This window comes from Rhinopithecus bieti, unplaced genomic scaffold (genome assembly GCF_001698545.2).
Source record: "Rhinopithecus bieti isolate Rb0 unplaced genomic scaffold, ASM169854v2 scaffold_11508, whole genome shotgun sequence".
In the NCBI taxonomy this organism is placed as follows: domain Eukaryota; kingdom Metazoa; phylum Chordata; class Mammalia; order Primates; family Cercopithecidae; genus Rhinopithecus; species Rhinopithecus bieti.
In genome coordinates, this window is record NW_016806932.1 from 112045 (window position 1) to 139825 (window position 27781).

Sequence of the window (27781 nt, forward strand, 5' to 3'; positions counted from 1 at the left end):
TTTTTTTTTTTTTTTTTTTTGGTAAAAGAAACAGTAGGTCAACAGAGGTATATTCCCTAAGTGGTGGTTTTATTTTGAAAATATTGTCAATGTAATATTTTTTTCAAAATTGAAAATAAAATATTTTGCCTACTTATAAAAAAGAACTAGTTTTTACCTTGTTCTGAGGCTGGGTAGTGAGAATCAAATTGCAAATTTGCAGATTTTTTTTTCCTAACATTGTCAAACAATTAGTATTAGTGTTTTGAGATTGAACAGAATTTGATGTGTTTAACTTGTAAAGTTATTTTTTGTTGTTACATAGAAGCAGTAAAAACCTTGATAGGAATAATGAGCTTTAACGTAATCACAGCCTCTAATCTAGGAATTCTGTGTAAGGACCAGTCTTATCAGAGAGAAGGTCAAATATTTTCCCCTAAGATTTTCCCAGCATGGAGAGATGAGAGAACTGTTTAATCAACAGCAGAATGGATGAAAGCATGTACAACAATGCTTGAAGTAAGAGGGAAAAGAAAGCAAATAGGTCTGAACATATCCATCAGTATTATTTGTATATCACCTATTAGCTTCTAAGTAGTATCAATACTAATAAAAGAAGTCTTAAGCCCTCTGTTTGCTCATTGTCATGTAAAAATTAGAATACTTTAGTTTCCTAGGATTCTGTCAACTTTGGGACATGGGTAGTCTGCCTGTTACGAGAGTCCTTGTCTTTAAAGATCTACTTTTAGCAGTATTCAGATATTTAGCAATATCTGAAAACTGTCAAGCCCTGCTCTTTCCGTGTATATTTACTGTTAAAGCACAGAACTTCCTCTTTTATATTAGTAGAGTTTGGGAGGATGCTGATTCCTATTGAGGTTTTTATTTTGATTGAAAGTCTAATACAGTGAAAAGATTACCTCATTTCTGTGCTTTATCAATAGGTATTTGGCACCCTTTCCCTGTCCTTTGTGGGTTAAGCATATCACTTTGAAGTCTATTCAGTTATGTACTTTAAACAGAAGTAACATTTGTTTTCCAGATTCTCTTTAGCCCTCAAATCCTTTTTTCTGAAACAGTACAAAAATGAATGTTTGCGTAGCACTTTACATTTTTATAAAATATAAATCTCAGATTAATCTTCATCTTTCCCGAAAGCATCCCTAGCTGCCCACCAGCATAAGCAGATCCTCATATTGAAGCCCTTGCACTCTGAAGCCTGACTTACCTAATTATTTCCTAAGACAAAAGAAGCTCTCTTAGCTAGTGACTCCTATAGTGCACTTTCCAAAAATTTGAACCCTACCCTTAGGACCACCTCTTAATGAAACCTTTCTCAAACGCTCCAGCAAACTTTGAATTTATTTTGTAGCCATTTGGATGTTAGAAAAAATGTTAATTTGTATAAACTATATTCACATCCTTCCTTTCTGAAAGCCTTGGTCAAACTTCTATTAGTATTGATACTACTAGTAGAAATTTAATAGGTAATATACTGGCTGGACACGGTGAGTCATGCCTGTTATCCCAGCACTTTGGGAGGCCAAGGCGGGCAGATCACTTGAGTTCAGGAGTTCGAAACCAGCTTGGGCAACATGGTGAAACCCTGTCTCTACTAAAATTACAAAAGTTAGTTGGGAGCAGTGGCGGATGCCTGTAATCCCAGCTACTTGGGAGGCTGAGGCAGGAGAATCACTTGAACCCAGGAGGCAGAGGTTGCAGTGAGCCGAGATCACACCATTGCACTCCAGCCTGGGCAACAGAGTGAGAGACTGTCTCGAAAAAAAAAAAAAAAAAAATGATATACTAATTATTTAGTAGCTCTTTGGATGCTAGGAAAAATGTTAATTTGTATAAACTATAACCACATATATGAAAACTCTTACAGATGACAACTTGTAATACACATTGTTCAGTGTTCCCTTCTTAAGAGTGCTTTAGGCTGGGTACGGTGGCTCACGCCTGTAATCCCAGCACTTTGGGAGGCTGAGGCGGGCGGATCACCTGAGGTCAGAGTTTAAGACCAGCATCGTCAATGTGGTGAAACCCCGTCTCTCCTAAAAATAAAAAATTAGCCGGGTGTGGTGGCACGTGCCTGTAATCCCAGCTACACAGGAGTCTGAGGGAAGAGAATTGTTTGAACCCGGGAGGCGGAGGTTGCAGTGAGCCAAAAATGTGCCATTGGACTCCAGTCTGGGTGACAGAGCAAGACTCCGTCTCAAAAAAAAAAAAAAGAGTCCTTTAGTCCCTAAAATAATTTTACATTCAAACTGATCCTTCTCAGAATGTGCATTTCTTTAGCGGTATCATCAACTCTTAGGTTGGTGTGAAAGTAATTGCAGTTCTTGCCAATAAAAGTAATGGCAACTCAAGTAGTATTTTGTCCCCATGCTATGTGGTGGATTAGAGCTTACACTTGGGCTCTTAGAATCTTACGTTGGGGAACTGCGGGCCCAGGGCCCCTGTTACAAAGCTTCATTGGGAACATACCATGCCCATTCATGTGCAGAGTGACTTTGGCTGCTTTTGCGTTACACAGTGCCCAAAGAGTAAAATATTTGCTTTCAACCTGTTTAAGAAAAGTTTGCCAACCCCTGAAGTGAAGAAGATAGGCAAATCTCAGTACCCTTGTAAGAGAGAACTTACGACTTTAATAGTTTTTGTCTTAGGAGAAAGATTATGAAGAACCGATAGTTTCCTCCCCTAAATATATTCTTGCCCTTGGCTGTGAGCAAGATAAAAAAGTTTAGGCAAATTTTATCCAGATGTATACATAGATTTTATACAAGATACATACATAGATATTAACAATTTTATGATTGCTTAATGTTTTAAAATACACTTACATCCTAGTATTCTTGGCTGCATAGCTATATCAGTGAACCATTAACTGAAATTTGGCTTTTGGTCTCAAAAAATTGAAAGCATGTTGAGGTTGGCAGCATTATTTTTTGAAGCTATTAGATAACTGGGAAGCTAGAAATTTTAAGGTTTTTTAAAAAGACATTTTGTTTTCATTCCAGCTAAACCCACAGTTCAGCCCTCCCCTTCTACAACTTCCAAGACAGTTACTACATCAGGTAATTGAGGCTTTTTAGATTAACAGTGATGTAGGATGTGTGTACGATGTTGCCCTTTACAATTTCTACCATCATTTTCCAGGTTTCTTCATTAATGGTTATGGAAGTGCTCTTACATTTAGTGGGGATCAAGGTAGTGTTTTGTTAACACAATAATGATAGCTTTGCTGAGATTCCTCTTCTCATTTTTAACTGTGTAATCACATTTGACGTGACACTTTAGAATTAAGTAATAATGTTTTTCCAAACATTTCAGTACAACTTGTATGTAAAATCGGATTGGTTATGTGCTGTATGAGAGAGCATGGCGATTTGAGGGAAGATAATATATCCGTCCTTTTCACTGAGAAAGGTCTAAAAAGTCTGAATCACTACCAGATGTGCACCTCACTTACTTAACCATTTCTTAACATTGCTCAGTAATGTGAATATTAGCTTGTTATTAAATGATGATTTGACATAATCTAATTTAAGTCATATTTAGATTATGCCACAGGATACTGTAGGTACACAGGTTAGGAATCCTTTCCTCCATCCATATTTTAAAAAACTGATGCTAATGAATCTTCTACCTGCTTTTTGTGATTTCTTTGGCTTCATGCTTACGCCACCTTTTTCTCAGTTTCAGTGAAGCCACTCAGTCTTCACAAGAAGGAATACAAAACAGTTGTGATTAATTTTAAAGTAACCAACTTGTACAGCCACTATACAAAGAAAAAAGTAACAGTTATTTTAAATGGGAAATCGCTTTTTCTGTTTCCTCTTGAAACATTTTACTGCCTGAAAAGAAATTCAGATTTTGTTTTTTCCTTATTACTTGATAATACTTTCTCACGTGAAATTTGTTGGCAGGATATGCCTTTAAAACAAATTATTTTACTTGTTGAAATTATAATTTGCATATCATTAAGATTATTTTGTAACATGAAAATTGCAACCATATTTTTGACCTAATACTAGTAAATTCACAATTCATGTGAATTTTCAGTACTATTGATGTTTACAGTCGCGATTAACTAAAAGTACATAGTCTGAAGAAATTGTTGCATATTTTAGAAGTGTTTGATATATTCCCAGGGCACAATTTACATACCAGGAGAATTTTCCCATTGTTTTAAATTTGTAGTAGTACGACAACATTGACCACTTTGTATCCTTCGGTGGAATGAAAAATGGGATATGGTTGTCTTCCTCAATTAGGGATAAATTCTAGCTGTAAAGACCTGACTGGAGGAAATAATTTATAGAATTTAACACATGGCAAAATAGAGGCTCAGGTGAGTCTTTAAATTAAATAGAGGACCATGAAACTTAGGAATGTTGCTTCTCTTGTCTTATCTAACAGGTACAACAAATACCACTGTGACTCCAACCTCACAGCCTGTGCGAAAGTCTACCTTTGATGCAGCCAGTTTCATTGGAGGAATTGTCCTGGTCTTGGGTGTGCAGGCTGTAATTTTCTTTCTTTATAAATTCTGCAAATCTAAAGAACGAAATTACCACACTCTGTAAACAGACCCGTTGAATTAATAAGGACTGGTGATTCATTTGTGTAACTCACTGAAACCAAAATACTATCTTTCAAGATGTCCCACATGGAAGACGCTATTCCAGGATCTTTAAATTTCCATGGATGCATATAGGATGTTTGGGAGCATCATCCGTGAAGAAAAAATCAATTAAATCATTGTGTTCAACAGGAATACTTAAAATACTCTGCATGAATCCTGTGGCCGTCTTCTTTTGTTCTAAATAGCTGCTGCTGTGGGATTATATATATTTTTTTCCTTAACATGCCAAATGTAACTTTCTGTATGTGATGGAAAATGTTGTCTTGTGCAGACAACATCATGACTCTTGGCAGTTTAAATTTAGTAATTTTAATTTAGTGAGCAGAATTGAGAAGAACATGCCAAATGAGAATCAATTAGGTGGATTTTTGGCTGTCATTTCAAAAGTGGAATAAATTTATAAATTAAGTAGTACAAATGGTATCCTTAGAGTAAAATTTTGTGCTTGATAACAGCTATTTTTTCTACATTAGAAATAAGATGCCACACAAGGAATTACATTCCAGATTTAAAGAAATGAAAGGATACCATTAGTGTATAACAGGTTATTGTTCATACTTGTAAAGCACCTTATGTCATTGAGAAAATAAAGAACAGTGCCTTAGAAGACAGTGAAAGGTAAGCTCTAGCTATTATGATTTGTTCTTTCACATTAAAGAAGGGAAGGACTGGTTAGCAGATGTAACTTGATGTGAGCAAGTAAACCTGTTTTAGATACCATACTGTTAATATTTAATTGAAAATTTATTTCAGAGCAGAGAAACTTAAGCTAAAGGCTGTTACACAAAATTTAAAGCCTTCGTATATTGAACCTCCCAACATTTTTCTTATGGCTGTTGAAAAGTATAGAGCTAAATTGATTTAATTATACTTTCCTTGGTACTTTAAAAAGTATGCTAGCACTATTGTACCTTGAAAGGATTTCCACCAGACTTTCTTGAGAAGTGACTTCTTTGGTGAGGTAAGAAGGAAATACATTATTTTAGAATCATTTACTATTTAAATGAGACAGTCTTACTATTTTAGAATCATTTATTTAAATGAGACAATCATTTTAAGTTTTAAGACAGAAGTGACCAATGTAATTTCAGAACACCTGAGGATTTTTTGGTTGATCAGGTTACTGTAGATTTTTTCTGATTGTCCTAGATAAATAGACTGTGCTTTTTCTTTTTCTCTTCCTTTCTTCTTGGTTTCCCATAGTATAATAAGCATGCATACTTTAACTTCTATAGTTTTCTCGTTTAGAGGATCTTCCTCAGTTTTAGAGAATTATTTCTCCCTTGCCTTTGACTCATTGGACTAGTTCAGAGGCTTTAAGTAGTTTAAAATGGACTTTTGCTTTTCTAGGTCATTAACGGTTTTTATTTAGTTTCTTTAGCCAGTAGTGGCTGAGTGTCGCACTTGATTTTGAGTATTTTATAGTAAGAAATGACAGATTGCTTGGGTTCATTTCATAAACTGAAACTCTGCATTTAGATAACTGTTAAAGGTTGTTAAGATGAAGATTGACTGTTTCTTTGTTACTCGGTACAGCTGTTTGTTTTACTTGCACATTTGTACATATACCTAATGTTTTCAAGTGCCTTAATTGTTTAAAATCTCTGGCTTCAAAGTTTCTTGGGGAAAGGTAGGTTTACCTCACATTTTTTGTTTCCATTAGTAATATTCTAGGTACCTCACAAAATGTATTATGGTGCCATGGCTGTTAGTTTTTAGTGAGTGCTATAGGATTAATTTGAAAATAGGCAGAATTCCGTTCCTCCAAGGTGGCAAAAATTAGCTACGATGATGTAATTGTCCTTTACCTGGGTATGAATTCCCTGACACACATTAATGTCAACATATGTAGCAAATTTTGTGAAAATGTAACAATTTGAAGGGTCTGTAATTTTGAGCACTGCTCTAACAACAAGCATAATATAAAATTAGTTAGATTTTGCAGGTCTACAGATGAGCTCTTGCAACAGAACTCACAGCCTTTTTACTTTTTCCCCTAACTTTAGCAATGTAGTATCTTGAGCCATTAATAATTTTGGGTTTTTTTTTTTAAATCCAGAAGGTAATAGAAACCTTTTCAGATTTTCATCTGATTTGTTCTTGCAGATGTTCTTCTATCAGATACCTTATTTTACCTTACAGATATTTGTTGCACAGGCAGATACTGCTGTATTTAGACATTTCTATTTCAGTTCATTAAAAACTGCAAAACCAATCTGTATCATGTACCAAACTGACTTAAAATAAATCTACATGTTTATTGAATTAATAGTGTGTTACTGCGTTTTGCTTATAAAATTTAATGCTTGCTAAATTTATCTTAGTCCACTTGGGGTGGGTTTTCTACTCAATTTTTATAGCTCCTCTAGACCAGCAGATAGTAACTAAGGCGCATGTTCATATCAATAGAAAGCAGAGCCTTGGAAGTAATAGGTGGAGGGAGGACTTGGTACACCTGTGGGAGTGATTTGCAAGTTGATCTTCCACAAATCAATAGAAATTATGCTGTAGTTTTCCAATAATTTGAGAGGAATACTATGTAATTGTCCTTTACCTGGGTATGAATTCCCTGACACATATTAATGTCAACATATGTAGCAAATTTTGTGAAAATGTAACAATTTGAAGGTTCTGTAATTTTGAGCACTGCTCTAACAACAACAAGCATAATATAAAATTAGTTAGATTTTGTTTTTATATATCTGAAAGCTAGTTTGTGACTTTCTGCCATTTTAGTTCATATTGCATATAAAGTAAAAACCAAGTACTATTTGGTATAAATTACTACCAAGCCACATGCTGTGACTTCAAAATGTGGTTCTTGTTATTTTGTGGGCAAAATTATGTTCTAGTTTAAATCACTGGACTTGAACTAAGAATTTACCCCTCTTGTAAGCCTTAAAACCTGTAAGGGTGGACTGAATAATTCACTTTAGAAATCATGAATTTTGGGTTTTGTATTAACCTTACACATGGTCACATTTTACTTAAGTAATGCAAAGCTTGATGCTAAGCTTAATGACTCTGGTAAACATTAGAAACAATTTTTTTTTTTTTTTTTGATGTGGAGTCTCTTGTCACCCAGGCTGGAGTGCAGTGGTGTGACCTCCGCTCACTGCACCCTCCACCTCCCAGGTTCAAGCAATTCTTCTGCCTCAGCCTCCTGAGTGGCTGGCATTACAGGTATGCACCACCATGGCCAGCTAATTTTTGTATTTTTTTTTAGTAGAGATTGAGTTCCGCCATGTTGGCCAGGCTGGTCTCGAACTCCTGGCCTCGGGTGATCCACCTGCCTTGGCCTCCCAAAGTGCTGGGATTATAGGCGTGAGCCATCGTGCCTGGCCTTGTCCAGTGTTTTTTAGTCATTCCAGAATCCAGCCTCATTTCATCGCAGCTGGAAGAAAAAGTTCAAGATAGGGTTTATAATGTATTATTTTTAAAATTTTCAATTAGTAGATTTTCTTAAATATACTTCTTATAAAACAAATTGCATTTAAATATTACAGATATGGTATCAGCCTTCTTTGACCATCCCCAGCCCTTTTCTCCTCTTGCCTTCCTCCACTTACCAGAATGGTGATATGGAGGTAATCACTGTAACTGGTTTACAATTAATGGATTTATAATCACATAATTGTATGTACCTTTGGAAAATATGTAATATAGATTTTTATGTTATCATCCTGTAATGTTCACTCACTTTTTGGAGATCTTTCAAATGTAGTGTATGTGGCTATACCAAATTTTTTTTTTCCCCCTAGGGTACATGTGCACAACATGCAGGTTTGTTACATAGGTATACGTGTGCTATGTTGGTTTGGTGCACCCATCAACTTGTCATTTATATTAGGAGTTTCTCCTAACGCTATCCCTCCCCCAGCTCCCCACCCCCCAACAGGCCCCAGTGTGTGATGTTCCCCTCCCTGTGTCCATGTGTTCTCATTGTTCGACTCCAGCTTATGAGAACATGTGTTTGGTTTTCTTTTCTTGTTTTCTGTTTTGCTGAGAATGATGGTTTCCAGCTTCATCCATGTCCCTGCAAAGGACATGAACTCATCCTTTTTTAATGGCTGCATAGTATTCCATGGTATATATGTGCTACATTTTCTTTATCCAGTCTATTATTGATGGACATTTGGGTTGGTTCCAAGTCTTTGCTATTGTGAATAGTGTCACAGTAAACATACGTGTGCATGTGTCTTTATAGTATCATAATTTATAATCCTTTGAGTATATACCCAGTAATGGGATGGCTGGGTCAAATGGTATTTCTAGTTCTAGATCCTTGAGGAATTGCCACACTGTCTTCCACAATGGTTGAACTAATTTACACTCCTACCAACAGTGTAAAAGCGTTCATATTTCTCCACATCCTCTCCAGCATGTTTCCTGACTTTTTAGTGATTGCCATTCTAACTGGCGTGAGATGGTATGTCATTGTGATTTTGATTTGCATTTCTCTAATGACCAGTGATGAACATTTTTTCATATGTCTGTTGGCTGCAGAAATGTCTTATTTTGAGAAGTGTCTGTTCATATCCTCTGCCCACTTTTTGATGGTTTTTTTTTTCTTGTAAATTTATTTAAGTTCTTAGTAGATTCTGGATATTAGCCCTTTGTCAGATGGACAGATTGCAAAAATTTTCTTCCATTCTGTAGATTGCCGGTTCACTCTGATGATAGTTTCTTTTGCTATGCAGAAGCTCTTCAGTTAGATCTCATTTGTCTATTTTGGCTTTTGTTACCATTGCTTTTGGTGTTTTAGACATGAAGTCTTTGCCCATGCCTATGTCCTGAATGGGCTAAACCAAATTCTTAATTTCTGTGTTGGTATATGTAGTATGGATACCATAATTGACACAGGTATTTACCTATTGAAAGACAAGCTTTTTGCAGTTTTTAGTTCATAGCAACAATTTTACAGAGCATGTTTGTATCTGCCACCTTGTTTATGCGTGACTTCCTCTGGAGTAGAAATGGAGGCGTGGAAATTCAGAGGGTTTCCACACTGAGGACGTTCACAGGGATTGCTTTCCACTTATCACTGGCAGCAGAGCACTTGATAACCAAACAGTTTTTAAATTTTAATATTCTGGTGAGTGGAATGATTTCCTTGGTGAATCGTCTATTTTCTTTTTTTTTTTTTTTTTTTTTATCAATTTGTAGGGGTTTTGTTCTAATCTGAAAATACGCTGGCTGCTAATCTATGGTGAATAGATTTTTAAAAATATTTTCTTGGCTGGGCGCGGTGGCTCACGCCTGTAATCCCAGCACTTTGGGAGGCCAAGGCCGGGGGGATCACAAGGTCAGGAGATTGAGACCATCCTTACTAACACAGTGAAATCCCATCTCTACTAAAAATACAGAAAATTAGCTGGGCGTGGCAGCATGCACTCTGTAGTGTCAGCTGTTGGGGAGGCTGAGGCAGGAGAATGGTGTGAACTGGAGTGGCGGAGCTTGCAGTGAGCAGAGATCGAGCCACTGCACTCTAGCCAGGGCGACAGAGCGAGACTCTGTCTCAAAAAAAAAAAAAAATGTTTTTTCAAGTTTGTGTCTCTTATAGTGGTTTGTGTCAACCAGTGTATAATCAGGAGACAGAGACCATACAGTATAAACAGGAAAAGTTGGTATGAAGAGAAATTAGCTATAACAGTAGATTGAAGTGATGGGGCATATTATCTGCATAATTTTAAGAAATTTGTGAAGCAGTAAAAAGAACTTTCTTATTTTTTATTATTTTTTATGAGATAGAGTCTTGCTCTGTTGCCCAGGCTGGAGACTGGAGTGCAGTGGCACAATCACAGCTCACTGCAACCTCTGCCTCCCAGGTTCAAGCCATTTTCCTGCCTCAGCCTCCCGAGTAGCTGGTATTATAGGCATGAGCCACCACGCCCGGCTAATGTTTTTGTATTTTTAGTAGAGACGGGGTTTCACCATGTTGGCCAGACTGGTCTCAAACTCCTGACCTCAAGTGATCCACCCACCTCGGCCTCACAAAGTGCTGGGATTACAGGCGTGAGTCACCACACCCAGCCAAAAAAGAACTTTAAAAAATACAGAGATAGCAGATATAGGAAGCAGTCACCACCCACTCTCCCTCAAGCTGAATTTCAGAACTCTTAGCGAGCGTGCAGTCCTGGCCCTCTGGGTGGAGAGCTCATGGTAGTGCATAATCTGATAGAGTGCCAAGGAAGCCATCCATGTTTGTCACACCAGTGGCAGTCTTCTGGGAAGTCATCCAAGGCAGTGAGTGGTAAGTCACACATAGGAGGTTGCCACATTAGTGGTATTCCACTGTTAAGCTGTGAGCTGCTGGAGCCGGGCACTGAGGGTGTCTGCCTAGTGGAGCAAACCAGAGCCAGGAAAAGAAACCCCTCCAGCATCCTGCCAGTGCCCTTACAAAACATCATGCTGCTTCCCCAATACTGAGGCCAGACTCCTCTGAGAACGCTTTCTAGTGTGTCTTAAGGAAGGACCAGGCTTGATTCCTAACTTTGTGTGACCTCCAATTACTGTTTTCTCTAAACCTTTTCCCCAGCCTTGTGTATAAGAGAAATAGTCATATGGTCCAGCATCATTATCACAGAGCAGGCAATGATAGGTGGATTGGGAGCTGAGGCAGGAAATTGGTAATAGTCACAGTCCACCCCTTTGGCTACTTAGCTTCCACATTTGCCAATCTACACACTTTGACACTTCTGAACAACAGTGGAACAGCTTTACCTTTCCACCTAACAAGATACAGCTATACTTCCTTACAAGTCATGTTTGCTCCCTTTCCCCAACACGAGAAGCCCAGTACCAGCAGTCATTGTATCCATTGTTGGCTATATGAATTACTCAAGTTCTGTCACTGTTTCACCAAATGCCCTGTTATCAAAAGACCGATTTGTGGCCAGTGTGGTGCCTCACGCCTGTAATCCCAGCGCTTCGGGAGGTCAAGATGGATTGGTCTGCAACATTGGTTTCATCCAAAAGTGGAAAACTAAAGCGCTACAGCCCCACATCCAGACCAGTCCGTCTTGGGCAGATCACTGAAGGTAGGGAGTTTGAGACCAGCCTGGCCAACGTGGTGAAATCCCATCGCTACTAAAAATACGAAAATTTAGCTGGGCATGGTGACAGACACCTGTAATCTCAGCTACTCAGGAGGCTTAGTCAGGAGAATCACTTGAACCTGGTAGGCGGAGGTTGCAGTGAGCTGAGATTGTGCCACTGCATTCCAGCCTGGGCGATAGAGCAAGATTCTGTCTCAAAAAAACCGAATTGTAAATTTAACCTCCAAAAATGTGTATATTTAAAATGGAAGGAGAAAATGAAAATGGTTAGAACATACGGATACATACAAGAAGAAAATGGAAAATATTCAAAGCTACTATAGCCGTCATTTCTACAAACCTTCAACCTCCTTTAACTCCCTATTTGAGATTTATTTTGCCCTTGGCCAGAACCTCAGCTGGTCAGAGTTCTTTACCTGGTGGAGTGGCCCAAATACTCATTACTGAAGAATCTTGAGTCCTCCTGTGCTACCTGTTTTGGTTGCTGTAATTTTTCATGAGCCTTTACTATTCGATGTGGAAGTACTGCGTCACCCAGAGAATCTCCTGTGTTCCAAAAATAGTCCTTTTTGCCTCCATTGTGTGCTAGCAATACACTTACTTTGGTAATCAGGATTGATCATTCCTGCCCAGTATAGTTACACCCTTTGTTTCTTACTGGTTCAGTGGCGTCAGAAACCCACATGGCAATCTCATCTTAGATCCTGCATCAGTGGAACCATTGTTGTGTGTCTGATTGAAGGATCCCCTGGGAACTAAGACCACCAAACCAGCAAGCTTGAGTTTGCTAAAGTAAGAAGTATAATCATGAAAGGAGCCATTCCCACGTCCACCCTGTGATTCCTAGAACTGTACACTCTGGCTCAAAGCATATACTGTGATGTGGAACTGCATACTTTCACTGTGGTATCTCCCAGCTATCATCATAAGTGGGTATTCAGTGAACCATTCCACCTTTCAATTAGATTAACCACTTCTGGGTATTGGGGTATGTTAATTTCATAGGCATGAACTCATTGCAGCATTTCATTTGCTGTGAAACTGATTCCATGCTTAGAAGCAATGCTATGGGAAATGCCATGATGGTGGACAAGGCATTTTGTGAGTATGCGGATTGGATAGCAGTACTGGCAGAAGCATTATGGGCAGGGAAGCAATCCATATCCAGAATATGTGTCTATTCCAGTGAAGATGAATCTCTGCCCCCTACATGATGGAAAAGATGTGATGTAGTCAGCCTGCCACCAGGAGCAACTGTTCAGCAACTACCCATGGAATTGGTGCCATATTGCAGCCTCAATATTGGTCTTGGCTCTTGACAGATTGGACAGCTGGCAGTAGTGCCTGTCAGCCTTGGTAAGGGGAATCCCCTGATGTTGAGCCCACACATAGCCTCTATCCCTGTGGCTGCATTATTTATGGACCCATTGAGCAAGTGGTATAGTAGCTGGGGAATGTGCTCTGAGATTATAATTAATGTAACTAACTGATAACCTCAGCACATTATTTTGTCAACTTCATTAGTAAGAGTCTCCTCTGCTATGGATGCCCTTTGGTGGGTGTAGTAGTCTGACGCTGCTGATAAGAAAGAAATTTAATGGGCTTAAAGTTGTTCCACATGGCTGGGGAGGCCTCACAATCATGGTGGAAGGCAAGGAAGAGCAAATCACGTCTTACATGGATGGCAGCAGGCAAAGAGAGCTTGCGCAGAGAAACTCCCGTTTTTAAAACCATCAGATCTCATGAGACTTATTCACTATCACAAGAACAGCATGGGAAAGAGGTACCCCCATGATTCAGTCATCTCCCACTGGGTCCCTCCTACAGCACGTGAGAATTACAGGAGCTATAAGATGGGATTTGGGTGGGGACACAGAGCCAAACCATATCAATGGGCATTAACCTAGGACACAAATATCTTTCGTCTGTGCCCATTCCCAGAGGTCCATCCACAGATAATTCCAGACTTCCTTGTCACCAGCCTTCCAGACCTGTTTCTTCCAACTCTCCATCTAGCCAAACCATCAGCAACTACCCATGAATTAGTGTAGGTCTGTTCTTCTGGCCATCTCTCAGTTCAGACAAGTGGCCAACCAAAGGTACTACTTGAAGTTCTGTTCACTGGGAGGAGTTTTTTTTTTTTTTTGGACCACTGCCATTCAGGGTTGCCCTCAGGTGGGGCTATATTGCTTTAGGTATCCATTTTTGGATGAAACCAACATATCATGCAGACCAATCTGTAAACCAGACTTTTTTTTTTTCTTTCTTGGTCAATTGGTTGTTAGAACAACCCCCATTAGACCATAGGTATGGGTTGAGGGAGAGAAGACAGTGAAACAGGAGCTGGTGTTAAAAGAGTCTGAGCCAACTGTTCAAGCAAGCTATGCTACTTCTGCCTTCAGACCTGTTAAAACAAGCTAAGTCTGTTGTGTACCATTGCTGTTTGATGATAGATTGCTGCTTTGCAAGTCTAAGTTCATGACTAGGCTAGCTAACAACATCCACATTATGATGGGAAGCTCAGGCCACATGACCCCTGCCATCCCATGGTTAGGTATTCAGTCTCTACCAAAGCACAGTAGGAAGACAGAAACTTTCTTAAAAGGAGAGTATAATCTTCAGAAGACATAGGTTTGCTTCCCCATGATTCTCCTACTGGTGCTTGGCAGCGGCTTCACACAATATCCCCGTAGGCCGTGCTACTTTCAGTATCATTGGATCTGCTGGATCATAAGACCCACATGGTAGAGCAGCTTGTGCTATAACTCAAACTTGAAATAGAGCTTTTTTTTGCTCTGGTAGCCACTCAAAAATGATAATCTTATGAGTGACTCTAGATGGGCTGAAATAGCACATGGAAAGTATATGTTGCCTTCAGAATTCAAAATGACCTACCAAGCATCATGTCTCTTTAATTGTGCTGCACAGTGTGAAGTGCAGCAACTTATCTTTCATTTTGAAGGGGGATATTTTAACTTGTTCCAAATCATTGAACCCCTAGAAACTTCACTGAGTTTCTGAATTATGGGATTTTTCTTTCACCTTTTAGTTTTTATTTGTTTTATTAAGCACCTAAGTACTTGCCACATCCTGCTCATTATTTCTAGTCAGCATAATGTCATCGGTGTAGTGGACCAGTGTGATATTGTGTGGAATATCATGATGAACAAGGTCTCTGTGGACTGTATCATGGCAGAGAGAAGGAGAACTGACAAAGCTTTGAGGCAAGACTATAAAGATATATTGTGGCTTTGCCAGGTAAAAGCAAACTGCCTCTCATGGTACAAAAGGCTTTAAGGAAATAACTGCATGTCAAGTCCCAGGAGCATACTAATTTGTTTCAGTAAAGATGCTAAGTCTGTGAGAGCAGCTGCAATTGAAATCACTACCTCATTAAGATGTGGAACTGATACTCCCTGGTTATTTCTAAGATCTGTCTTCTGCACAGGCCAGAGTGGTGAGTTAAATGATGAAGGGATGGGTATCATCACCCTTGCTTCTTTCAAGTGTTTGATGGTGGCATTAATGCCCAGGGCCATTTCCCCAGGGTTATAGTATTGCTTCTGGTTTGCTTTTTTGATAGGGAAAGCTCCAGGGACTTCCAGTGATCCTACCATAATTGATTCTTAGCTCATATGTCAAAAAACCAATACGGAAATTCTTCATATTGTTAATTGTATGTATTCTAATTATTCACTCAGGAACTGGGGAAGTAGTCACAGGGTGGGTCCATGTACCTGTTTGGTCCATTGTAATTCAGACCTGAGCTACGACTCTTTCTATATCATCTTACTGTAAGCCTTCATTTTGACTGGTAAGCCACAGTGGTGTTTTGGGTACCCAAGAATTAGCATTAATTTAGGCCCTGGGTCTAGTAACCACCAAAATGTCTGGGTGTTTTCTTTTCTCTGAAGAACAGTAATTTAAGAAAACGATTGCAGGTCCCTTGGGGAATGGTTTGGAGGAAGATTTATAACATGAACCTGCAGCAGTGAAGGGTCCTTCCTCAAGGAGATCCAGCCTCCCCTTTGGTCAGGGGCCTCTGGTCTGTGAATTGACTCAAATCTGGAACCTGGGTCAGAGGCTGTGACTCCTCACTGTGGTGACTCAAGTTTTGGCTACTAGACCTATAGATGTTTCTGTTATATACATTAAGCAATTTTCTGTCATATACATTAAGCAATTCTGTTACATACATTAAGCAATATAACAGCAATTCTGTTATATACATTAAGCAATCTATGATTTCATACGATTTCATACTTGGGGACACATTAACTACCAAAGAACTCTGCAGGCCAAGGGATTCTGACTACTGATACATCCCTATTGCCCTTTATAATGGATGTGCCTACCTTGTCTTTTGCCAGTTAAAGCCTGCCACTTGGCTCTTCCACTTTGGAATTGCATTTTCTTCACTGAAATCACAGGGCCCATCTCAATGGCAATGAGAAACTTGATGAGCTTGTAAATACAACTGTCATTGTAAGTTAGCATGCCAATAATAAAATTTGTGCTTGATTTTAGCAATATCATCCCTGTGACTATGAGAAATAAGAGATAATTTTAGGAGTATCATGGAAGCTTTCTGGTCTCAGACCATGAATTAAGCCTAGAATTAAAGGTCATGAGCTTGTCATTTTCTTCCAGAAGTGCTGAAGTGCATTCAGAAAAATCCACCTCACACCACAGTCTCTACAGTCAACATGACTACCATGATAGTCAGTATAGTAGCAATTGAGGCTCCTAAAGGCACATACTTCAGTAGGTACTTTAGCAAAATCTACTACCGGTAACAACATGATTGTGATGCCACTGCATGCAAATAATACTAACATTCCAATTTCCTATTGGCTTAGCACTGAACAAATCCCAAGTTCCATCTGTGTTCTGTTTCAATACATTTTCTATTGTTTATAACATAATACCTGAAACTGGGAAATTTGTAAACAAAAGGAATTTATTTCTTAAAGTTATGGAGGGTGGGAAGTCCAAGGTTGAGGAGGCACATCTGCTAAGAGCCTTCTTGCTGGTGGGGACCCTCCACAGAGACCTGAGGCAGCACAGGGCATCACATGGTGAAGGAGCTGAACATGCTAACCCAAGTTTTCCTTTCTTATAAAGCCACCAGTCCCACTGCCATGATAGTCCGTTAATTTAACAACCCACAAATCCATTGATTTGTGGATTGAATGGATTAATCCACTCATAAGGGCAGAGTCCTCATAACCCAATCACCTCTTAAAGGTCTCACCTTTCAGTACTGCCACATTGGGGATTAAATTTTAACATGAGTTTTGGAGAGGACAAACATTCAAACCATAGAAGGTGTATCCTCTGGGAACACCTGCTTCTGGTACCAGTTCTATATCAGTGATGGGCCAATCAGGAGACAGAAAACACAGTAATTCAAACAGGGAAAGTCTGATATAAAAAATTATTAACTATATCAAAGGATTGGCATACTGCTTGTAAGCAATAAAGAGAACTCGAAAGAATACAAGGATAGCAGATGTAGGGACCAGCCACTACCCTTCAGGGCTGAGATCTAGACCTCATTGGAGGGGATCTGGCCAAAGCTTATTGGATGGCTGAGAAATTCACTGAGACTGCAAAGCTATTCAAAGGGATGCTGGAGGGCACCCATCACAGGAGGTGCCATGCAGGTGGCACTCTACCATGGAGCTACATGCATCGCTGGAGCCAGGCACCACAGAAGCTGTACATGCTACAAGAACCTGGTGCTGCAGAAGCAATGCACACTGCAAGAGCCTGCCTCGAGGAGCACACGGTAACCTGGAAAAAAACCCTGCCACCTCCTACAGGGTCCCTCCAGCACCCTCTACTGACAAAGCTTAACATCTTGCCAGTTGGCAAAGAGGAAATGTTTATAGGGTCCATATTTGTTATTGCAGAACAGACAATAAAGAATGAATTTGGAGCTGAGATATCAGTTGATAACTGATAATGGTATTTTATCATACTGAAGTTTTAGTTCTGATATCAAAGTTACCGATTTTCCTCTTGGCTTTAATATTGTTTAAAAAATCAGTTTGTGCATGTGTCATGTGTGTGTGTGTGTGCATGTGTACGTACGTGCATTTAGATCTTTAATCCATTTGGAGTTTATAGTGTATGGGGTAAGGTGATGATTTTATTCCAGATAGCCTCCATGTTCTCTTTAATTTGAAAAGCCACATGTATCATATATAAATTTATGCATGTAAATGTTTCTCTGCTCTGTTCATCTATTAATTGCTTTACACAAGATAGATTTTTCTTGTCTGAACAAAAAGGACTTGGATTAGGACTTTACTAAAGTCTGAGGAAGTCTTTGGCATTTGTAGGAAGAATGAAAAGATTGTTAATAGAGGACGGCAAATTTGTTTTCTAAGTGAAACAAATGCTTTGATGTTCATTTGTGTTAATCTCTATTAACATACTTTGGTTTTTCACTTGTTAGTAAACACTGCTTAGAAGTGAGGGCCTCTATCTTAACTGTCCTTCCTACCTACTAACTCTAGAATTCATATTGAGAGGCTGCTGGTTGACCAGTGGCAAAGGCTAACTTGCAGGAATGCAAATCAATGCTTAGGTTTTAAAGTCTAGGACCAACCCCTACTTCACCTGGGGTTGGTTCAAGATGTAATCATCTCATTCCTTCAAACCCTATTTTCCAAGTACAGATAAGAAAATTTCATACATAAAATTAAATAAGAGGTTTAATGGCATTTGGAGTCATTTTTATTCATTCAAATACTCATAGAAATAAAGGTTGGAAAAAGAAGATACGATCACCAGTCAGCTCTAAATGGGAATCTGGATGGAGCTATTTGAACCCGAAAAGCTGTCAGTTGAACATTTTCTGCCATATTGGGTAGGAAAACATCATCAATCCTTTTTTTGTGTTTGATAGGTACCTGTAATATAAGTAGATATTGGTGTTTGTTAAGAACACAGTGAATAATTCTTGTTATAGCATCATAAAAAGTCACTGTTATTAATGAGACCCAGATCATTGATTTGGTCTGGGTTAGGCCATATAGTTAGTATGCCTTCTTGTCTGTATTTGCCACTTGTCCTGAAGGGAATTGGTCAAGAATGAATTCATCAATGGAAAGCCATTTCCAGTTAAGGAAGATAACACAGCTCATATTTCGAGTAATCTAAAATTCCTTAATTTTTTTATCATTTGTGTTAGTGTAGGGCTTTTAGAAAATTAACTGTACTCTTACATTTCAGCCATGTATAAATTCCTCTTCAATCAGTATTTATCTGACTTGTCTCATAGGCCTTAAGAAGTCAGACCTGAGATCTGAAGAAGTTCTAGCTAACTGTGTACCTTCCCTGGCCTTGAGGTTTTTTGCTTGAGCTTCCCATGTTGTACATAGCCACTGGGCCAATGGGCCCACAGGACGCTTCACTATAGGGTTTGTTTATTTGGTAGGGCAATGTTCATCAATTAGCCTTAGACCATCACCCTTCTGAATCTCTCAAATATAATAAATCTTCACTAATGCACTTAGCTGCTTAGCAGTCTTTTCAACAAGTCGCGACCACCAACACCCCCATGGTACTTGCACCTTTCAGGGTGAAATAGAGATGAAGTGATTCTTGAAAGTCCTTGTGATCCCACACATACAAAGTGAACTTTGCTTCTTTTTGCAAAAGGCTTTTGCAGAAACATAGACATATAATAAAAGTTCACATTTTCAAGAAATATGACTGCACACAGATTGGTGAGTCAAGCGAATGGTGGACATTAATAATGTGGCCCTGACTTGGTCAAGATGGTGTTTGGGTATCTTCCCAACCTGTCTTACCCCCTTCTTAACTGCATGTTTAGAAATCTTGAAACTTTTGGTCCTTATAACTAGACCATCAGCTGCAGAATTACACCATCAAATGACTTGGAATGGCATACTTTTCTCCGAAGGAACGATTAAATCTTTTCCTCTTAATTTTTCTTCAGGTAATGGGGAAGAATTCTTTTTTTTTTTTTTTTTTTTTTTTTGAGACGGGAGTCTCGCTCTGTCGCCCAGGCTGGATGCTGCAATGGCCGGTCTCAGCTCCACTGCAAGCTCCGCCTCCCCTGGGTTCACGCCATTCTCCTTGCTCAGCCTTCCCGGGAGCTGGGACTCAGGCGCCGCCACCTCGCCGGCTAGTTTTTTGTGGTTTTTAGCAGAGACGGGGTTTCACCTGTTAGTCAGGATGGTCCGATTCTCCTGGACCCTCGTGATCGCCCGTCTCGGCCTCCCAAAGTGCTGGGATTACGGACTTGAGCCACCGCGGCCCGCCTAGAATTCTTTTTTTATATTTTTTTATTTTTTGAGACAAAGTCTCACTCTTGTCACCCAGGCTGGAGTGCAATTGCAATGGCGTGATCTCAGCTCACTGCAACCTCTGCCTCCCAGGCTCAAGTGATTCTCCTGCCTCAGCCTCCCGAGTAGCTGGGATTACAGGCAACCGCCACCACGCCTGGCTGATTTTTGTATTTTTCATAGAGACAGGGTTTCAGCATGTTGGCCATGCTGGTCTCAAACTCCTGACCTCAGGTGATCTGCCTGCCTCGGCCTCCCAAAGTGCTGGGATTGCAGGCGTGAGCCACCGTGCCCAGCCAGGAATTCTTAAAAGTGTTGATTAGATATGTGAATCTCTAGAAGGGATTCTGAAAGAAAATGGAGCAAAGAGTAGAATACTTATTAAAGCAGTAGAGAGGAGACAGTGGAAGAGGAAGTATATGTTGTTTTACATAAACTAAAAACTGAAACATTTCACGAGTTCTTCAAATATGTGCTAATCTGCACCCCAAGAATTTTCTTGGAGGGTAGATTTCTCACGTGTTTTAAAATGACTTCCGAAACTATTTCTGCTCTGTTGGGGAACTCAGATAAGGAGTCTGATGCTGCTAGTTAATTGTTGAAGATGATTGGGGGAAAAAAGAAATTCAGAGATGGAACACAGCAAGGTGTTGGTACTGATTCCACACCCATTTATTGACTTGTAATTTAGAAGGTACTGTTATAGGATTATTTCAACATCAGAATTTTCTTATCCAGATTCAAGGCATCTACATAAGATCCTGATACATCATTTTTCTAATGTAAGTCTGAAGTGACCCAAAAACCATAAAATCAAATTGTAAGGCTTTATTGTTTAATGCATGTAATCAATCTTATCATTACTTACAGTCTGTGGCCTTTGAATCCATCTTGTTATTTTACTGCCTTTGAGATTAGTCTTTAAAAAGCGTTGCTGGGAGTATCTGGATGATACAGAGGCAGAAGTTGGGGAGTATTGAGCCTGGGATATAAGGTCTGTAAAGTTAGAAATGTTAAATTATATCTCTGGTTGCAATGGATAAACCCAGATTATCTTGATTTTTTATTTTTTGAGAGGGGGGCCTCACTCTGTTGCCCAGGCTGGAGTGCAGTGGCATGATCACAGCTCACTATCACCTCAAATTTATGCATCTAGATTTAATTCATAAAATTTAGGGCTTAAAATTGGCATCTAACTCAGCTTAATCAATTGTTTTTCAGCTTCATCAATTTTGAGCAAATATGTCAAAACTTGGTGTTTTTTGCCTGATAGTCATATGACCAAGTAAAAGTGAAGGAGGTGATGAGAGACTTGGACTGTGGTAGGTAGAAGAGGATAGGCTGAGAGCTACTCAAATTAGTCGGAGTTGGGAATTAACCAGATTTGCAGGGTGACAAAGAATAGCTCCCAAATTTCTGGCTTAAGCAACTGGATATTTGGCACTACCATTTGCTGAAACAGCATCTTCCCCACCCCAAAAGTAGGAAGGGAGGAGGATAGGAAGACGGGTTCCATTCCTATTGAACTTGTGAGCCTGAGACACATGAATGTAGACATTATTCACTAGATATATGGGTCATTGGATATATGGGTTTACAGCTCAGAAGAGAGTTTTGAGCTGCAGATGCAGACTTAGCAAACAATGATTAAAGCTGTGGGAAATATGCAATTATCTGGAGACAATGTGAGGTGAGAGGAGAAGGGGCCAGAAAGATCCCTGAACAACTTCAACGTTTAGAGGTTGGATACAGTAGGATGAACTAGAAAAGAAGACAGAAAAAGCAGCCAGAGGAAGAGAAAAACCACAAGGAGCAGTGCCAAGGGAATAATTAGGAGAAGGATGTGGTCAGCTGTGTCAAATGCTGCTGAGACATGAAATGAGTGAGAACTCAGCAGTGTCCTTTGGACTTGGAGACAGAAGTGAAGGTGATCTTGGCAAGAGCAACTGCAATGAAATGGTGGTGAGAAAAATCAGATTGCTGGTGGTGTGGTAGAGACCTATTCTTGGCCCCCAATTGCGAATCTCCCATCTCTTCTTGGAAATAGACCTCACATTTTATGTTCACACAGCATCCTAGAATAAAAACTACATTTCCCAGTCTACTTTGTGTGGTCTTGGGCTAAGTGCTGGCCAATGGGATGTATGCCAAAGTGTCACAAGTGACTTCCAGGAACCATTCTTCAAGCTTCAGGGGAGGTGTGGGCCCTTCTTGTTGCTTTCCTCCTTCCTATTGGCCAGAAAGCTTAAGCAGTCATCTCGGACCATGAAGTGGTGAGCAACATTTGGAAGCCACAAGTTGAAAATGGCAAAACCTGAGAGAAATTAAGTGAGGTGAATCACGAAAGTGAGTATAGGCAGCTCTTTTAAGAAGTCTGACTGGGAAGAGAAAGACCAGCGGCAGGGGAAGGAATATGTCGTCAAGGCAGCGGGGGTAGGGGCGTTATTTTACAGTGGATTTTATGATCCTGGCACATACCTGTATGTATGTATTAGAGGGATGCATGGACGGGAAATCCAAGTATGTAGAAAGAAGCAGATAGTTCAAGGCCCCTGAGAAGGTAGCAGCAGATGGGGCCCTTTACATAGGGATTGGCCTGGGGAAGAAAAGGGACGCCCTTTCCATGTTCAGAGGAGGGAAGGAGAAGCAGCAGAGTACAGATGTAGGTGGGCTGGGAGACAGGGAGAAAATGGCATTCCTGTCTGAGGGTTTCTAATTTCTCTGTGAAGTGGGAAATGAAAGGATGAGGGGGTGAGGAGAGTGGATGAAGGTCTGAAGAGACAAGGCAGATTTAAAACAGTTGCTGCAGAGAGGAGGCAAGAGTGAGCTGACCCGACCCTTAGCTCCAGTGGAGGAGCAGGTAAGCTGGGTCTAAGCCATCCAGGCATAAGTCTTAGTCTGTGGCTCCATCGATTTGTTCAAAATCGGCAACAGGACCCAAGTCAGTCCAGGCAGAGCCCAGTTCTTTTTAACTGTCCCATCTCCACGCCCTACTCCTGCCGTGCTGAGCATGAACAGAGATGGAAGCTACAGAGGTGGCTGCCATCTTGCTTCCAAGGAGCCTTGCTTCCTTTCTGCTCCCAGCCTCCTCAGAGCCAGAGATGGAGAGAGTGAAAGCAGTCCTGATGAAGTAGTTCAAACCTAGATGAAGCTACATTTAGCCAGGCCTCCTCTCAACATTTTACGGTTTTATGAGCCAAGCGATTTCATTTTTTCCTTAAGCATTTCTAAAATAATTGATTTAGAAAAAAATCATGGTTTCTTAGGTGTTGCAAAATCCTAGGGGAATCACGTTAATGGCAAGCAAAGAGAGCTCGCCCTTCGAGCACATCTATGCTTCCAACGTGGGAGGCAGGGATGCTGCCGTGGCGGCTGCTGCAGAAGCCCCCTGGGTCACGTTGAGACTCCAGCTGGACAACAGCAAAGGAAGGAGGAGTGGGAGTATGGCTGACTTTCACTGCTTAGCGTTAACAGTATGGGTAATAGCTGGCTGTGCCCTCAAACCCCTCCTCTCCCTGCACAGGGGAACAGAAGGGGGCTGAGGCCTGGGAGTAACCTCTACCTCTACTTCCTGGGAAAGAAGCTTCCTTCCCACTCCTGCTCCCACCCCAATCCTGGGAATTAGGGTCTCCCCCACCTGCCTTGTGCCTCACTCTGGTTCTCCTTCACAATAGGCAGGTGTTGGAGGACAAGGATGGCAGTTCACTAGGACGCGTTATCCCAGGAAGGGATTAGGAAGATTCCTGGCTAGGTTGCGGGCAGAGGGGAAAGGGAGAGAAGGAAAAAATCCCCTGGCACATGGAGAAGACAGTGTAAGGTACAGAACTAAGTAGGCATCAAGGTAGGGCCCTTGGGTGCTCTTGATGCCCTTTGTGTTGGGGCTGGGGCAGCAGCAACAACCAGTAGCTGGGGTGGGGGACACCAGCTCCCAATGTCAGGTCCAGGCAGCAACCCAGAGGCAGGACGGAGGGCCCTGTGAGCTTCACTGCCAAGCCCAGCTCTGCTGTTAGTAAACCCAAAGTAACTTCGTCTGTGACTTTGTGCTCCTGAAAGGCTGTGTTTCCTCAGCTCATTCACGCTGGAAAGTAGCCAAAAGGAAACACAGATAAAGGGCTAAACACATGTATGCAAGTATAGTAACCAACACTTGCACAATTACTAAGTGCCACTATACTAAGTGTCAGACAGGGATTTTTTCATTTGACCTCAGAGCAAGCCTTTGAGCTGAATATTCCCATTTTACAGAGAGGCTAATTAAGGTCTGTCTAAGGTCACGCAGCTAGCAGTGACAGAGCCAGGGCCTGAATTCTGGCTGCTTCACTCCAAAGCCCACATACTCAACTACCAGGCTATGTACAGAACAGGAAAGAAGAGACATGGCCAATCATAACAACAGGCCAATCATGGCTAGTGATATTTGGTGATATTTCTGATAATCAGATCTAGAAGATAATTTAGAATGTATTTAGTCCTCATCTTATAGAGGAGGAAGGTGGTTTAGAGACATCCTGGGGTCTGGCCTCAGCTCCATGCTGCCTGCTGACTGCACTGCTCAGAGAGCTATTTTGATTGTTATTTTCAAGGACACCCCAAGCCCCCAGCACCCAAGAATCATAATGTACTTCATGAATAACTCTGAGAAATGGGGTCATTGGTATCCCAAAGCATTGTCTCAAAATCCAATGAACTGGGTTTTGTGTGTGTGTGTGTGTGTGTGTGTGTGTGTGTGTGTGTGATGGAGTCTCGCTCTGTCACCAGGCTGGAGTGCAATGGCGCCATCTCAGCTCACTGCAACCTCCAACTCCTGGGTTCAAGCAATTCTCCTGCCTCAGCCTCCCGAGTAGCTGGAATTACAAGCATATGCCACCACGCCCACCTAACTTTTGTATTTTTAGTAGAGACGGGGTTTCACCATGTTGGCCAGGATGGTCTCAATCTCCTGACCTCGTGATCCGCCCGCCTCAGCCTCCCAAAGTGCTAGGATTACAGGTGTGAGCCACAGCACCCTGCCAAGACCAATTTTTTATGACTGAAACCTTTTAGTGTTGGATGTCAGTACTCCAAGGTGCTAAAGTAGGAAGTTTGACTGTAAATCAGAATTAAGATTTATCCATTTATGTGTCATTCAACAAACATTGTAGAGGACCCATTCAATAACTACTGGATACTTAGTGACTGGGTCCTCCCTGAGTCCCTGAGACCCTCCCCAGTTCAGACCCCAGAGACTGGGAGGTTTTCTAGCCAGAGCAGGGGGTATCCTTACCGCCTGATGAGCCCGTGGGGACAGCTGACTGCTGGGCATCATGAAGCTGACTCTGCAGCTCCTCCACACGCTGGAGAGCATCCAGCTTCACACTGCGCTCCTGGGCAAGCCGGCTTCTCATCTGAGGGGAAAATGAGAAGCAGAGATGCTTTGTGCTCACTTTCGTTTCCTCAGTTCACACAGGGTTCCTAGGGAAAATGGATGTCCCAGGCTACCCTGCAAAGAGAACTGGCTCTTAAAGTCCTGATTAGGCTGAACTCAGCCTTCTGAGAATCACGAACTTCAGGAAGACCAGGAACTTAACCAAAAAGGAACAGTCTGTGGAATCCCTTATACCTTATAATAGCTAGGAGCTTATTCACAAGGTTATATCTTTCATGTCTATTTCATCAGATAGGTAGAGGAAGAGGGGAGTGAGGGCCCAGTGCACACATGGCCTTGGAGGCCCAGCCACTGCATCTACACTGAGGACCTGTCAGAGCCCCTGGACAGTTTCAAACAGAGGAAAGACTTGATCTCTCTCCTAGATCTCTGCTCTCTGTTCAGCATCTGCCAGGAATGCCCTGGTCTGACAGAAGCCCATTTCCAGAAGCAACCTTTGTATTGACTTGTGTGGCTCTCCCCGTGCACAGCCAGCCCACACTCCCCAGCCAGACAGTGCCCAGGGCCAAAGTGTATCTCATCTGCCCAGATCACAGGTGGTTTTGCTTTTTCAATTTATAAAATCTCCTAATTGTTTTTACTTGTAGAAAAGTAATACATACTGTAGTGGTTGGAAGAGCACCCCCCGAATTTCATGTCTACCTGGAACCTCAGACTGTGACCTTATTTGGAAATAGGGTCTTTGTAGATGGACTTGTTAGGATGAGGTCATACTGGATTTAGGGCAAGCCCTGAATCTAATGACTGTTGTCCTTATAAAGAAGACAGGATAAGGATACAGACACTCAGAGGAGCACATAGGAAGAAGGCTCCGTGATGACAGAGGCAGGACTGGAGTGAGGTAGCTACAAGCCGAGGAATGCCAGAGACCAAAATGTGACTAAGAAGAGACACGGAACAGATTCTTCCTCAGAGCCTCCAAAGGAACAACCTTGCCAGCACATTAGTTTCAGACTTCTGGCCTCCCGAGCTGTGAAGGAATATGTTTTTATTCTATTAAGCCACCCAGTTTGTGATAATTTAGTCAGGCAACCCTAGGGACTGAATACGCGTGCTAGTCTCAAGCATTCAGCTGCGTGTGTTGTACATCCCACTCTGTCTGCACAGACCTGGCCAGAAGGCTCCCACGGAGTCTTGCCCTAAACGTTAAAGGGGGCTCTTCCTTATGTCGGGGGGCCCCCAAGCATTGTTTAAATTTCAGAAGATTATCAGAGCTCCAGAGTTAGGAAAACGTCCTAATATAAACTAGGTCCAAAGTCCCTCTCCATACTATAGGGATTTGTGTAGGGTCCTTATTCCCTATGGGCTGGTGCCAAGGAAAACATATCAGGATTTTCTGAGCCAGGCTGGCACTAGGAAACTTGAGAAATACCATCAAGGAAGCGTGCTTCCTCAGGACCTCCTTGTGTTAGGTCACTCGCCCCCACGTCACAGAGGCCCGTGAAGTGACTTGCCCAAGGCCACACAGCCAGGATTTGAGTCCAGGTCTATCTACCTGTTTCCAAGGCTGTCTACCTTCACATTCCCAACAAAAATATAAACAGCCAACATTTACTGAGAGCTATGTATCACACCCTGGTTTTGCTGTTGTTTGTTTTGAGACGAAGTCTCACTCTGTCACTCAGGCTGGAGTGCACTGGCGCAATCTTGGCTCACTGCAACCAGGTTCAAGTGATCTTCCCACCTCAGCCCTCTGAGTAGCTGGGACCACAGATGCACACCCCCACCCCTGGCTGATTTTGTATTTTTTGTAGAAACAGGGTTTCACCATGTTGCCCAAGCAATCCTCCCACCTTGGCCTCCCAAAGTGCTGGGATTACAGGAATGAGCCACCACACCTGGCCTGTTTATTTTTGTTAACTTTTACTTTTACTTTTAATTTTATTTTTTAGAGACAGGGTCTTACTCTGTCTTACTAACCCAGGCTGGATTACAGTGGCATAATCTTAGTTTACTGCAACCTTGAACTCCTGGGCTCAAATGATCCTCCTGCCTCAACCTCCCAAGTAGCTGGGACTACAGGCATGCCTGTTTTAGGCCGGGTTTTAAGGCCTTTATTTTAATTACTTAATTTCCTAATTTAATCACCCCCCAAATTTAGTGAAGTGAGTACATTGTTTCCATTGTAATGATGAAGAAACCAAAGCACAGATTGGCCACAGACCTTGCCCAAAGCCACACCGCTGGAGGGCCAGCAGTATGAACCACTCAGTTCCACTCCAGGGCCTGTGCTCTAAATCACTGGTTCCCAACTTTTTGGCACCAGGTACCGGTTTCATGGAAGACAATTCTTCCACGAGGTGGGGGCAAATGGTTTCAGGATGAAGCTGTTCTACCTCAGATCATC

The 27781-nt window shown here is 41.3% G+C and overlaps 2 protein-coding genes across 6 annotated transcripts in view; one reads left to right on the top strand and one right to left on the bottom strand.

The window, feature by feature from the left end:
* Positions 1 to 6899, top strand: part of CD164 (CD164 molecule) — a 17080-nt gene extending 10181 nt beyond the window's left edge. For all 3 annotated transcript variants that reach the window (XM_017878724.1, XM_017878725.1, XM_017878726.1), the window contains 2 exons: positions 3003 to 3059; positions 4405 to 6899. In XM_017878724.1, coding sequence (XP_017734213.1) covers positions 3003 to 3059; positions 4405 to 4571 — 224 coding nt within the window. In that variant the 3' untranslated portion in view covers positions 4572 to 6899. The remainder of the gene's footprint in view (positions 1 to 3002; positions 3060 to 4404) is intronic.
* An 11515-nt stretch (positions 6900 to 18414) lies between these two features.
* LOC108533806 (coiled-coil domain-containing protein 162) overlaps positions 18415 to 27781 on the bottom strand; it is a 52028-nt gene continuing 42661 nt past the window's right edge. For all 3 annotated transcript variants that reach the window (XM_017878731.1, XM_017878729.1, XM_017878730.1), the window contains 3 exons: positions 25273 to 25393; positions 20878 to 21005; positions 18415 to 18608 (listed from right to left, as the gene is read on the bottom strand). In XM_017878731.1, the coding sequence (XP_017734220.1) occupies positions 18483 to 18608; positions 20878 to 21005; positions 25273 to 25393 (375 nt within the window). In that variant the 3' untranslated portion in view covers positions 18415 to 18482. The remainder of the gene's footprint in view (positions 18609 to 20877; positions 21006 to 25272; positions 25394 to 27781) is intronic.